The following is a 14,057-nucleotide window of genomic DNA, read 5'->3' as shown; positions in this document are numbered from 1 at the left end:
CATTCTTCGAAATGTACACTTTATTTTAAACAAAAGTACAAAAACAAAAGTTAGTATTTACAATACTTGCATGGCAATATTTACCTTCTTTGGTCTTTTTTTTTTTTTTTTTTTCTTTTTTTAATTTAGATGATTTTGCATTAACTTCAACATAGGGAATAAACAGCAGGTTGACAGTCTGAGATGTCACATGGGAAATCTCATTTCTAACCCCTAAAATTAATACAGAAGGCTTTAGAATTATTATCTTTTCAAATATCTGCAAGTAATTACTACCAATTGTTCAATACTTATCTAAGTGGTGAATTTTGTGAGAATAATTGCTTATACAGAAACGCTAAACTTGTCACCTTGAACAATATAAATAGCGAAACAGAAGAAATAAAATCACAATTACATCCAAGTCTGATATATTTACAGATTCAGTAAATGCTCAAAGACAACCCTGACCTAAGTTGTGAAGTGTACAGCTCGACAACTTTTCTCTTTCCACAAATATCTGACGTGAAAGCACAGAAATACACACTATGAGCACAACTAAGACAAGACATGTTCTGTCATGTGGTGGTTATGTCCAAACTAAACGTGACACACTGACAAATGCCGATCGTTTCAGAGTGTGTTGGTTCATTCAATCTCCTGATACCCTTGAAGGTAAAATGTACAACAACAAAAAAAAAGAAAAAAAAAAGAAAAAAAAGAAAAACCATGTAACATCTCATGAAATAATTTTTTACAACAGATATCCTGCTCCCTGCAATGCGAGAGGATACATCTTGATATTACCATTCATAGCCTTTAGCCCTTTCAATAATTTCTTGTGTACTATTTAAAACATATTTCATGTGTTGACTTTGAAAAGAAGAGGTGTTCAGTTATGATGATGTATAACTGAGATGAACAACAATGATGAACATTCATTTCAGATCCTCCTGGTACTGTACATTGAGGGTAAGGGAGGTATAGGGCAACATACACATCCTGACAGAAAAGGCAACTGGTCCAGTAGTAATTCTACCAGTAAATAACTAAAACAAAGCCAAACATTTATATTGGCATTTTTCTCAATTTCTCCAAATCCCTCTCACCCAACTTTTGAAACAATAACTATTATAATGGAAAAGTTGACATATCCTTAGTGCAGACAAGTTACCGCTATCTACAACGCATATCCGTTAATTTAGCCTGTTTGTTTTTTCAGTATTAAGAAAAAAGAAATGTTGTGGATATGCTTTTTGGGAAATAACTCCCTGAATCCAAATCCAAATGGTCTTCATCCAATTCAAAACCCCGTTTCAAATCTTAACAGAGGTGTGCAAAAGTTTCTTGTCACCGCTTCCTCACTGCAAGAAAAATATATAAATAAATGTTATAGCGTTAAAACATTTGTTGGTGCAAATTATTTCAAATGCCATCAGCTAGTTGTCAAGCAGTGTACAGTATCATGTTAGAGATAATTCAACCTGAATGATTACTATCTACGTTTTGCACAGTGTTAATAATAATGCCCCTGATTTATGGTTGTGCATTGCCTGTATGTTTAATTTACCTTTCTCAATCCCCAAGTTGTTATCTTTACACCTCAGGTTTCTGGCTGTTCTCCTCCAGCTTCTTGCTCTCCTCAGTGGACCCATCCTCCTTCTCTCCAGTTTTCCAGGTTCCTTGCCTATGAACACAATACAGTTTGTTAGCTATGTTGTTCCATAGATAATGGCAATCCATCAACATAACTTGCTTACATAACCTGTTATAAATTGTCCACACTGGTAAATGCTATTCCTTTCAAAAAATAATTACTGCTGCTTTATAATGATATTTCAAGCAAGTTAGGAGTAGTTCAGCAGTAGTTTTAGGCTAATATTAGAAAAAACTCTCCTTGATTTGGGTTAGTATCAGGTTTGAAACTCAATTATGACAGTCCGAAAGGTTGATCTTACTTCGATTTTTTGATATACAGCCAGTAGGCTAGGCCCACAACTACAGTGGCCAGGAGGAGGCCAATGACCACGCCCACCACCACCTTTGTCTGGTCGCCATCGTCTGCCTTGTCTGCAAAGGCAAAAACAAAGCACAGAAACATCAGAGACTTGGAAAGAGAACGTTCCAGAAAACATGAACTCATTTCATAACATTTTTTGTCAAAACAATGCATGGATGAATACATATTGTATGTACCCACATCACACATGACTATGATTGTTCTTCACACATGACTACTTTCTGTCCATAATTTAGAGTTTGTCACTAGGCTCCATACAGTATGCAAACCCAGTCTACCCAAAAGCCATGACTGTCTTTCTCTTGTGAAAGTATGATAAAAATATGTTTGACAAATGAAAGAATGGATAACATAGAGAGATATATTGTCAGGATGCTGGTAGCTCAACTCCCTCTGATCCTCTGAATTCCAATGTTAATCTTCTGTTACCAATGTGTCTACATCACCAGCACCACATGTTATTAATAAGAAAGTAGTTATTTATTTATTTTCCCTGTATTGCATTTGTGTATGAAACGTGATATAAAAATAAAGCTTGATTAGAGTTGAGTTTATTGGTTGTTTAACAGGGATTCAGCAGAGTAAGGGGATTTCTGAGTGTTGCTAATCTGAGGTGATGTCATAGACCCAGATGGCAAGAATGCACAATTAAATAGTAGATCCCTCTCTCTGCCTAGGAATCCAATGTCTTTTTTCTACAGGAAATTAAAAAGAAGGCCATAATCCATAACAACTTACCTTGTTTATCCATTCTGACCTCCTCAAATACTGAAATCAGATATAGAATGATATTAACGTCCAACCCAAAAATCAAGTAAGTACACTGTACTTTCATTGGTGAGTGTTGTGCATTATTGTCTATGTGACTCTTGAATTAAATTGAGCGTAACACGTGTTGTGGAGGTTGCCTGCATGCAAAACTGAGGTTGTGTGACGCAGAGGGGGGAAAGGATAGAGAAACCAGCATCCCGACAAACAGACCAGAAGTGACGGAAGATGAATAAAAACAAGGGAGAAATGATTTTCCAGACACAGATGAGTGATCTATAAGGGCCGGGTTCATCTACTGACATTCCTGCAGGAACAGCCAGCCAGAGTAGAGTCATCTCAGAGCATGCATAGTGTGCACAGAAAACTATGCCTAGTGGCATGTTCTAGGTGGGCTAGAACAGGAAATATAGGTCCCAGTGTCTCCGGTTTCCATACTCAAAACATTTCTAGACGTTTTGTCTAATCATCATGCACACACAGATAGTGAGTTTGAGTGAGGTGACAGACCAAGCCCACAGAGGGGGTTAGTGAGAGTTATCCCTTGGTGAGGGAGGAAGAGGATAGGGCATGGGGACTGTAGGGCGTACCACCATACTGTACTTACAGGATGATACGTCTATGAATTTGATATCCTCGCCAAGTTCATTGGACACAGTGCAAGAGACAGTTAGATTCACTGTTGGCACGATGGTCAGCTTGTTTGTTGTCTTCCCGTTGAGGTAGGGGGTCTCTTCGGGCTGAGAATGAAGGGGAAAACAGGCACACGCAGACACAGACACAGACACAGATACAGACACAGACACAGACACAGACACAGACACAGCTGTTAGCATATGATGGTTATCACATGATGGCTCCTCTGATATCTTTGAGATCTGTCAAAATGACATCATATGTGAGAGCGACGTACTATTTGTTTATTATCTCTAACAATTGTTATATTATAGTATTTTTAACTGTAACTGAAAGACTGGCAACATATAGAGGCATATGGTCAAATATGTGGAATATTATAGTTCATGATGTTTTGGAATGTGCATGGCAGATTGAACCTTAGTCTCAGTAAATCTGACTCTCCAGATTCGAGGTGTCGCGATTAATTGAATTTTTAAAGGATCAAAATCACAATGTGTAGTTCCAACTATTACCACCAGGAGACAGTGTTGGATATTTTAAAGAAAAATATATGGGCTCAAACTACAGGGCATTGAGACTGTCGGGTAGGGGACTTGGGAAAAAAATCCAGACGGAGAGGCAAATAGCCAACACCCTTTTTACAATATGGTGTGCCTGCTATGTAAATAACCATTACTAAGCTTACATTTGAACTCAGTCAACAGGTTTTAGAAAGCGCTTCATCACACAATAAGAGTGGAAAGAATACACTTTGAATGAACTGTGCATTTTGTCCCTAGATGCGCTGCTTTGTGGGCTGTGACTAAACTACTGTGTTTTTGTATGAGTGACTCAGCCATGGAATAGTAATTGAAGGATAGGTCAGTCCAGCTTTGGAGTGTATAAATCATGACCCATGACAACGTGTACCCACACGCTCAACGCACGCAAACACATGCACGCATGCACACATGCACGCATGCAGACACACACACACACACACACACACACACACACACACACACACACACACACGCAAACCTGAGCACACCACATTGACGTCTGCATGGTGTCTCATTGTGTAGCTCTGCTATCTGTGCACACACAGATGCCGCCCAACCCCTGCCCCCCCCCCGCAAAAAAACTCAGAGCCTTTGTCTTCATGTCAGACTAGCGCATAATAAACCTGGTGTACATCTGAGAAAATGAGCTTATCAAGGAAGACACCATTCCATTTTGAAATTGTCAAACAGAAATGTTTCAATGAGAAGATGGAAAGTTGGTAAGCAAGAAACATAGAACGAACCCTGAAAAGACATTATGGAATAAAGTGCCTCTGTTTATAACAGTGTGGACAATAAAGTACCACAAGCACTGTCTCGCAACAAAGACACCCAGAGGTTCATTGACAGTAAACTGCCCAGAGTTCCCTGGCTTCCTGACAGATTCCAATAAAAGGAGGCTTAAATTGAGCGTTTTTATAAGGCCAGAGGCCCTCTGTCATACCTGCAGTGACACATCCGGAAAGACGGCTGGAATTTGTGCGTATTCTGTTTGTGTTCATGTGGTGACGCACCGCCGGGGTTGTTTCAGATGCACCGGTCGTTTTTGCGTGAGATCGATGCATTTCGAGAACAGACTCGTGCACATCAACAGGCGTGTTTGAATGATTTGAATTCATCGCGTTGGACTTATAAATGTGTGTTTTTGGATGGTAAACCACTTTGGATACAGAGCTTGATAGGGTGCCCCCTGTGGTGTGGAGGTCTTCTTACCGAGGTACCGTTGATGCTCCAGGCCACGTTGGGTTTAGGGGAGCCCTCAACATCGCAAATCAGGACCTTGTGCTGGCCGTCCTCGCCACGCTGCTTGGTCAGCCTCTTGATGACTGGAGCACCTGCAAAAAGACGCACCTCCTCAGCTACGCCAGAACAAGAGAATGATCGCACACTGCCATACAAGAAGAGAAGCCATACCACATGGACAGAAAAAGACAGAAGCTGCTAAGATGGAGATAGCCCCTCCCAAGAGTGAAGCCAGAATCTAGAATCACTGGGCATTTGTTAGTGCCAGTCTCCTTTATGGCATTCACGCTCATTTGTATATTAATAATGAATTCATACCACGACGAACAAATACAAATAATCTATCAGCATTGAATATGCTGGTAACACGTGAGGCGTCGCAATCATGGAGTTAACACTTAACTATGTGCATACCCTCAACGATGAAGAGAATGGCCCATGTCTTTACCTTGAACAATCAGCTCGAATGAAGCTTTTTGGATGAGAGCGCCCATGGAGACCTCACACTCATAGAGTCCGGAATCAGAGTATGTCAGCTTGTCAAACTTGGGCTCCTTTTCAAGCTTGCTGTTGTCCTGGAAAGGTAGAACATAACAATAAAATTACAAATTGTGATGTAATCTTACAATTCACCCGTTTAGTAGTTTCCATCACACAGTTTCAACCAAGAATACGTACAGTTAGGTCCGGAAATATTTGGACAGTGACACAATTTTCATAATTTTGGCTCTGTACGCTACCACAATGGATTTGATGTGAAACAATCGAGATGCAATTGAAGTGCAGACTTTCAGCTTTAATTCAAAGGGTTGAACAAAAATATTGTATGAAACATTTAGGAATTGCAACCATTTTATACACAGTCCCCTATTTTCAGGGGCTCAAATGTAATTGGACAAATTAACATATTAATAAATAAAATGTTCATTTTTAATACTTTGTCGAGAATCCTTTGCAGGCAATGATTGCCTGAAGTCTGGAACCCATGGACATCACAAATGCTGGGTTTCCTCCTTTGTGATGCTTTGCCAGGCCTACTGCAGCTGTCAGTTGTTGTTTGTTCGTGGGTCTTTCTGCCTTTAGTTTTGTCTTCAACAAGTGAAATGCATGCTCGATCAGGTTGAGATCAGGTGATTGACTCAGCCATTGCAGAATATTCCACTTCTTTGCCTTAAAAAACTCCTGGGTTGCTTTCGCAGTATGTTTTGGGTCATTGTCCATCTGTACTGTGAAGCGCCACCCAATCAACTTTGCTGAATTTGGCTGAATCTGAGCAGACAGTATATTCCTAAACACTTCAGAATTCATCCAGCTGCTTCTGTCTTCTGTCACATCATCAATAAACACTAGTGATCCAGTGCCATTGGAAGCCATGCATGCCCATGCCATCACACTGCCTCCACCGTGTTTTATAGATGATGTGGTATGCTTTGGACCATGAGCAGTTCCAAGCCTTCTGGTTGATCTTAGTTTCATCTGTCCAAAGAATGCTGTTCCAGAACTGGGCTGGCTTTTTTAGATGTTTTTTGGCAAAGTCTAATCTGGCCTTTCTATTCTTGAAGCTTATGAATGGTTTGCACCTTGTGGTGAACCCTCTGTATTTGCTCTCTTGACGTCTTCTCTTTATGGTAGACTTGGATAATGATATGCCTACCTCCTGGAGAGTGTTCTTCACTTGGCTAGATGTTGTGAAGGGGTTTTTCTTTACCATGTGAAGGATCCTGCGATCATCTACCACTGTTGTCTTCCGTGGACATTCAGGCCTTTTTGTATTGCCGAGCTCACCAGTACGATCTTTTTCTCTCAGAGTGTATTCAACTCAAACATATTAAAGAGCTGTACTTCCTAAAGACTTCCTCCAATTTGGATGTCAATACCCTCAAATTAAAGCTGAGAGTTTGCACTTTAAGCCCATATTCATTATATAACTGTAACTTGAATATGTTTTGGTAAACAGCTAATTGTATCTAGGCAACAAAGACAGACTCTTTTAGCTCTCTTGTAAAAAAAAAAAAAAAAAGGTTAGTAAATCGAACTCTAATTAGGTAAGAAGGAATGACGGTGTTCTTCTGTACAGAAATAATTTTATTTGAGAGACGTGTATATTTGTACCAAATGCTATGAAGTCCATCTGGGAAACAGTTGTGGACATGTCTTTGGTTTGGTCCTCTTACCTTTGTCCAGGACACCTTTAGTTCTCCAGATGCGGCGGTCTGCAGGGTCAAAGCTAAGCTTTTTCCGGCACTCTCAACCACCTTCCCTGAGGGGCTTAGGCTCATATCCAGGTCTGAAAGGCAGGAGGACACTATAATAGGCAGTTTAACAGCCCTGAGGAGAAGGGCAGAGCACTCCTGCTGAAAACCATATCAGCACCCTGCAGAAGCCCCAGCACGTCCTCATTGATCCAGCTTATTAAACACATTAAAGGACCTAAGCTCTCACATCGCTACCACCTCACAGAGATGCTTGGCTTGTCTTCTCTCTAACAAACTCTACTGTATGTCTCTCTTCTGAGAGATATGGTTACGAACAGAAACCTACTCTGACAATGGGTATTTCTGATCTACTAGGGTTGAAAATTAATTGATGATGAATTAGATAATTACTAATTAATTTTCTTTTATTTCCGTGAATCCATGGATTGCTGGCAACATCACAAATTTTTTTGTTTGTATCTCAGTTGGGGAAATAGCATAGATTACTTTTTCTTATGATGACTGATGGATAGATGATTCACTTATTTAGACAAATATTTGTTGTAAGTCGCTTTGGATAAAGGGTCTGCTAAATGCCATAAATGTAAATGTAAGGAAATAGTGCATCAAAATATAAAATATACAAGGTATATGGCATGTAGCTGTAATGTATGTAGTGTGAATGGTGACTTACAATTGACGGTGATGTTCTCAGAGGCCTCTATCTTGGCATTGTCAGTAAGAGAGCACTTGTATACACCGGTACTGTCACGTGTGACGTCGGTCAGGATGTAAGTGTCTGCATTCTCCACTGTCACCACGTCCCCCTTGAAAGACACAAGGATACATTTAAAGGGCCTTGCATGGACATGTTTTCAGGTCAACCCAGCTCTTCAGAGCCTGAGGAGGACAGAACGTGGAACATTGGAGGATTGACCGGGTTAAAGAGCACCTCACTGGCTGCATGGGGGCATGAGATCAAAAGAGTGGGAATAAATGGGACATAAGCTGGAAGGTATGAGGGTTGTTTGTTTTTTGTGGGAAATCGATGAAGATGAGATACTAATGAGAGCTTGCCTTGATGTGGAAGTTAAAGCTGGTTGGAGGCGGGTTTCCATCAGCCATGCACTTCAGGGTAACATTGTCTGCCTCCATAAGAGGGCCCTCAGAGACAACCTGGAGAGTGACCTTCTCAGTGGGGTCTGTGGGGAGAGAGCAGGAGAGCAAGAAAGAGAGGGACACACACAGAGAGAGAAAGAGGGTGACAGAGAGAGAGAGAGAGAGAGAGAAATGGACAGAAAGAGCAGGGGTTAGAGGGGAGGACAGTCACATTACTGCTGATCCTGGAGAGCCAGGCCTGATGAGCACTTCAAAGACCAACCACGTGAACTGACTGTAGTGAAGTCCAGCAGGCTATACACTTTATATCTGAGTATGTTCCTGTGGCAGCTTTTGAATGCCCCAGTCGAGTCGCTCCAACCCCAAGTCGCACTTTGAGGCACTAGACAAAAGCTATTTTTTCAAAACCTTTTTTTCAAAACCTCAATGGCCAAATTGCCCATATTCAGTTGAGACAGGATCCTGCCTGCCTCCCAGGTCCGATTTAACCATCTTGAGTGAATAACATCGACCTAGCCATCCCTCCAACGCTACACTCGGAATCATTCTCACAACAGACTCATCTTCATCTCATTTTTAAATTAGTGTCATTATTGTTGCCTGAGCTGGAGGAAAAGAGCTATGGAGGTACAAGTTATCTGACTTTGGTATACAGCATGCTGAAAATAAAACAGCAATCTGGTTGTCGATACACTCGGGGCTGGCTGCTGAGGCAGATAGCAGATCAATAGCCTACCTTGGACAGCCAGTGTGCTTGAGAGTGGTTGGGAAAGTTAGGGAAGTTGGAGCACTTGGGTGGGTAGTTGAGGCAGTTTGGATAGTTTGAGGCAGTTTAGGCAGTTTAGGCAGTTAGGGGAATTACTGTAGGACAGTTGGGTAGTGGGGGCAGTTTGGTGGCTCTCTGGCTACTCACAGATGACAGTGAAGGTGACAGGTGAGGACACCTGATCTGTGCTCTCGACGCCGCAGGTGAACTGGGCGTCTGTGTCCTCCTTCACAGCGGTGTACTGAAGGACAGAGGTTGTACTGGAGAGGCCAGTGGTGAGATCCTCCTTCACTGAGGCAGTGATCACAATCCCTAAAATGACAACATTGATTAGTACTGTTACAGTCAAAGATACACGGATAAACCCTCACATGATCACCAATGATATAACAGAGAGCAAACAAACATGAATGCTGTTTACAAACTTTGACTTTGATGGTGAATAGTTTTCCCAGTTTTACATTTTAACGTTTGTGTTCACATTAAGAATTTTCTCCAGCCTTCACCACTTTTTTTTTACATCCCTAATGATCACCAAGACACACTGACATACTGTGTACCCCAGAGACACATACAGAGAGGTACGGAATCAGAGCTGACAACGTAATATTATTCAATACATTCTTCTTGAGTTTCCCACAAAACATGCAAAAAGCTATACATTCACCAACGTCAAATCTTCACACATCTTGAATTGTTTGTTTCTATTCTGTAAATAAAACATCAGAAGAAGGAGTACGTATGTAGGCCTACAGTACCTTTCCCATCAGCCACCAGGGCTTTCTTGTTCTTGAACCATGTGATGTCGGCAGCTGGATTGGCATCTAGAGCGTTGCACTGCCCTAGCTGTGGAAATGGAACAGATCACAAAGTGAGAAAGCTGCAAAAATCCTTGCGTTTTGGACTATCTGTCGGGCATACAAAATCATTACATCATGCAATTAGCTGAATCTATATATATCTATATATATCTATATCTATATCTATATACATACATATATGCCATTTAGCTGAATCAAAAGTCTGCATCTGCTTAATTGATCGAATATCTCAGCAAATCGATGTCTTATCTGTGCTTCTACACAGCATTTTAAGAACTCTCTAATGTTATAACCAATGTCCCATGAAAGGCCCCAAGCCATTTCATCATCTTTTAATTGGAGGAGGGATATTCTGCTGTTTACTAATTCATAGGAATCACTTCAAAGAACTCATCATTCAAGCAATTTGGTCCTTTCTTTGGTATGCCTCGAGATACTTCAACTCCAGTGTGGGATTTCCCTTGATAAAGCTGCTTGATATAATGTAGGTATAAGCAATGTGCATGATAAAACCCCTCACCGTGGTGAGTTTGCCAATATCCAGCTCCTCAGCATTGCCTGTGATCTCCAGTCCTGATGGGGCCTCTGCAGAACACAGTAAATATTCTTAAAACAGGCAGTTTTAAAACGCTACTTCACATTCGTTGAAGGTAATATCACATTGCACAACTCTGAATTCTACTGCAATTCGGCAGATTGTAGCCTGTTGTACTATCGTGGATGCCTTCTTGTGTTACAACGGCTGGTCTTCCACATTATCACAGCTGCCCTCCTGCCCCACTGCACACTTACTGTGGATCAACACATGAACCGGGTATTCCGAGATGTCGGCCTCGGCCACCACCATGCAAGTGAAAGTCTTCTGGTCGTCCAGTGTTGGCGCGGCAACCAGCAGGCTGTAGTTTTCGTCAATGCTGACACGTTCCTTGTACTCGTCGGAGGCCGTGACAGAGACATTCTGACCAATCTTCTTGACAAGCAGATCTCCATAAACCCCATCACCCTTATCCTGGAAAGACAAAATAATTGCTTGTGTTTCAAAGTATTCACTGAGCGCCACTGCAATACTTTTGTCTTTATACATTTCACTGAGCAAAATAAACTAAGCCTATAGGACTTGGTAAACACTTGGTTTTTTTCACACTCCTGCTTTTAACGCTTGAGGCGGACTCTTACCGCACAAGCCTCATTTGCACAGTTAAAATCTCATACCTGGTTTTCCTCACATACCCTTTGCTAGTGTGTTTGCATAGGGGCACTGGAGTTGGCACGCACACAGACATAATACTTGTCTCTAATAGCAGAGTTAGTATCATTCCTTTCTCAGGTAAAGTATCGCAATACAGTGTAACAACTTACATATTTCCATTTTGTGATGAAAATGTCCTCTGGTTTGGTGTCTCCTTTTTGGCATGGCACCTCAAGGGTTTCCCCATACTGGCCAATAACTGTGTTCAGACCGCTCACTGAAAAAGCGAGAAAAACACATATTATATTTTTCATTTTCTCATTCAGTTGAGAAATACAGAAATCACAGCATGAGATGTCTTGACTCAAATCAATTTTTCTACAGATATGTTATGTTTTGGTAGAATCATTTCCGTTCACATGTTTGAGTACTTTGTGTATAGCCTATTATTTGAGAGAATGCCTGTCTATATTGTAAACCTGATTTTAAAACTAAATGCATTATGGGTAGTCCAACTGGTTTAGAATTGATTATTTGCAGCCTCATTTTACTTCACAACCTTTCCCGCTCTCAGTTCTGTACAAAACGTTGCCGTGGAGACAAAGTCTAGCATGAGAGCGAGACAGGGGATGGGGGTGGGGGTGGGGGTGGGGGGTGGCTGTGGTGCAGAGGGATTTGACTGAGGTGAGAGGGTAGTCTCTGAGGGGTTGAGGGAAAGAGAGGTCGTCATGGTGCAACTGATTACAACGTGTTTCTCAGCTCGTCATAAACAGCACTAAGATTTCAACCTTTTCAGAGTTCAGCTTGGGGTGAGGGGGAACAATGACAACACATTATACACACGACAACGAGGAGCCAATAAATAACTGGAAAAACCAGGGAGTCTTAACATTTCACAGTACCTTGTGAACCTATTAATTGCAGTAGGCAACACATGATATTTCCTCAACAAAAAAAAGTACTCAACTGTCTTGTTCACATTAAAACGGGGGTACAACTCGATCCAAAACCTCTCAGCAGCAGCAGCAGCAGCACAGTATAATATGACTATTGTGTTGTGGCAACAATGCTTCTACATTAACTTTTCCAAATGAAAAACTAGAATGACCTGCTAGAGTTGATGTTCTGGTCAGAGTAAGCCACCAATGGAGGTGTATTCATTTGCTTCCTGTGCCCAGAATTTGAATTACTTTTGAATAAAGGCTTTTTTACCATGGTTACCATTGCTTCAGCGCAAATCAGGCCAGAATGACCACTACACCCTGCAGCCTGTGTGTCCACATGGGATCTAATGGCCCAAAATCCTCATCTAGCCTCAGTACACATTCAATCAGATAGTAGAAGGAGAAGTGCAGTAGAAGTGCAGCTAGGAAGCTACTACTGGGAGCTAACCTCTGCGAGCCACTCAGAAAACTTGGCATTCATTTCTGTCCGCAGTCTGTGAGTAAGAGGGAGACAGTCTGAGAGAAATAGACTGAATGGAAAATAATAAGAGGGGTGTGAATATTAGTTTTTTATTTTTTTTACTATTGAACATTGGGCTTATTGATTTAGGCTTACATTGTCAATTATCTTACAATCTTTTCACAGCACAAAGCAGAGCATGTTAGCCCACCAATCTGAGAAAAAAAGACAGCGTTTAAAATTGATTTTTCACAATCTTATAGTTAGATGGTTCCTTACACTGAAAGTAGTTTATAGGCCAGGATGAACTACAATCCATGATTAAGATTTGTTTGAATAGCCACAACTAACTTCAGCTAACTTTAGCCAGCACTAACAAAAAAACTAAGGGAGTGATAGGGGATTTGAACCTAAAGTAGATTAAGTTCAAAATATTTGGCCAAATCTCCTCAAAGTAACTTCCAACCAAGTCAGAGAGTTCATTTGAGTTGAATTGACAATGTAATTTTGAACTTAGTCGACTTGGTGCAAAAGGTGAGTGACTGCTACGCATATGTGCAGTCTCGCGAGATCTAAACCCTCTATTATATTTGTTGTGAATATGAACTGTTCTAGATATGAACTGTAACCCTAACCCTAACCCTAGAATCCAAGTCCTAAACTACCAAGAAGAAAACAAAACAAGCAGAGCCTCAAGTGGAGCAGTTGTGAGGTTATCATATTTCCAATGGATAATGGATTGCTTATATTTCCTATTCAAATTGGTATTTTTGAATAGTCAAATAAAGGTATGTTCACCTACTTTTGTATTAAAGGGAGACCTTTACCTGCCAAGACTGGAATGAACCACAATGAGAGCTAATCGCATATGCTGTATTTACGTTGTATTACAGAGGACAAAGCGTCTGCTGGCTGTTAGGATAAGGTAAGCCTCTGCAACGTGAGTAGGTGACCAATGTGACACTGCGTTAGCCGTGTGTAGCCTTTAGAGCCCTCTCTCTGTTTTAATTGTAAATGACATCACCTGTTTTTCATACTAAACATTTAACAGACTGCATTAAATAGAATTACATTAAATAGAATTACAGTACATTTCCATTTCTATAAGGAGTGCAGCGTCACACAAACATACTGTGTAACTATGTAATCTTATCAAACGAAGTCCTCTGAAGCCTTAATTAGTTCAGATCAGTTTTGATGAGAAATTTCTGTGCTTATCAAAGTCTCAGGTTCAATGTGAAAGTAGTTAACACTGCATACAGTGGAAATGGAAGATCAAACAAAGGACAGTGACAGTGTGTGGGAGAGAGAGAGAGAGATAAAGTGAGACAGACAGACAGACAGACAGAGACAGACAGAGACAGAGACAGAGA

At 40.9% G+C, this 14,057-nt stretch overlaps 1 protein-coding gene across 2 annotated transcripts in view; it reads right to left on the bottom strand.

Annotated features, from left to right (window-relative positions):
• Positions 1-14,057, bottom strand: part of LOC310815468 (CD166 antigen homolog A-like) — a 30,828-nt gene continuing 16,771 nt past the window's right edge. Inside the window, exons 2-16 of one of the 2 annotated variants that reach the window (XM_083685256.1) lie at positions 11,451-11,557; positions 10,884-11,100; positions 10,612-10,676; positions 10,029-10,116; positions 9,418-9,582; positions 8,463-8,587; positions 8,080-8,212; positions 7,365-7,477; positions 5,639-5,765; positions 5,161-5,282; positions 3,375-3,507; positions 2,738-2,767; positions 1,938-2,049; positions 1,550-1,666; positions 1-1,343 (exon numbers count right to left, since the gene is read on the bottom strand). In XM_083685256.1, coding sequence (XP_083541382.1) covers positions 1,576-1,666; positions 1,938-2,049; positions 2,738-2,767; positions 3,375-3,507; positions 5,161-5,282; positions 5,639-5,765; positions 7,365-7,477; positions 8,080-8,212; positions 8,463-8,587; positions 9,418-9,582; positions 10,029-10,116; positions 10,612-10,676; positions 10,884-11,100; positions 11,451-11,557 — 1,628 coding nt within the window. In that variant the 3' untranslated portion in view covers positions 1-1,343; positions 1,550-1,575. The remainder of the gene's footprint in view (positions 1,344-1,549; positions 1,667-1,937; positions 2,050-2,737; positions 2,768-3,374; positions 3,508-5,160; positions 5,283-5,638; positions 5,766-7,364; positions 7,478-8,079; positions 8,213-8,462; positions 8,588-9,417; positions 9,583-10,028; positions 10,117-10,611; positions 10,677-10,883; positions 11,101-11,450; positions 11,558-14,057) is intronic. The other variant, XM_083685257.1, reaches the window with a different exon arrangement.

This window comes from Argentina silus (assembly GCF_951799395.1).
Source record: "Argentina silus genome assembly, chromosome: 14".
In the NCBI taxonomy this organism is placed as follows: domain Eukaryota; kingdom Metazoa; phylum Chordata; class Actinopteri; order Argentiniformes; family Argentinidae; genus Argentina; species Argentina silus.
The sequence above is the reverse complement of the archived record's forward strand: the minus strand, read 5'-3'. Positions and strand labels throughout refer to the sequence as shown.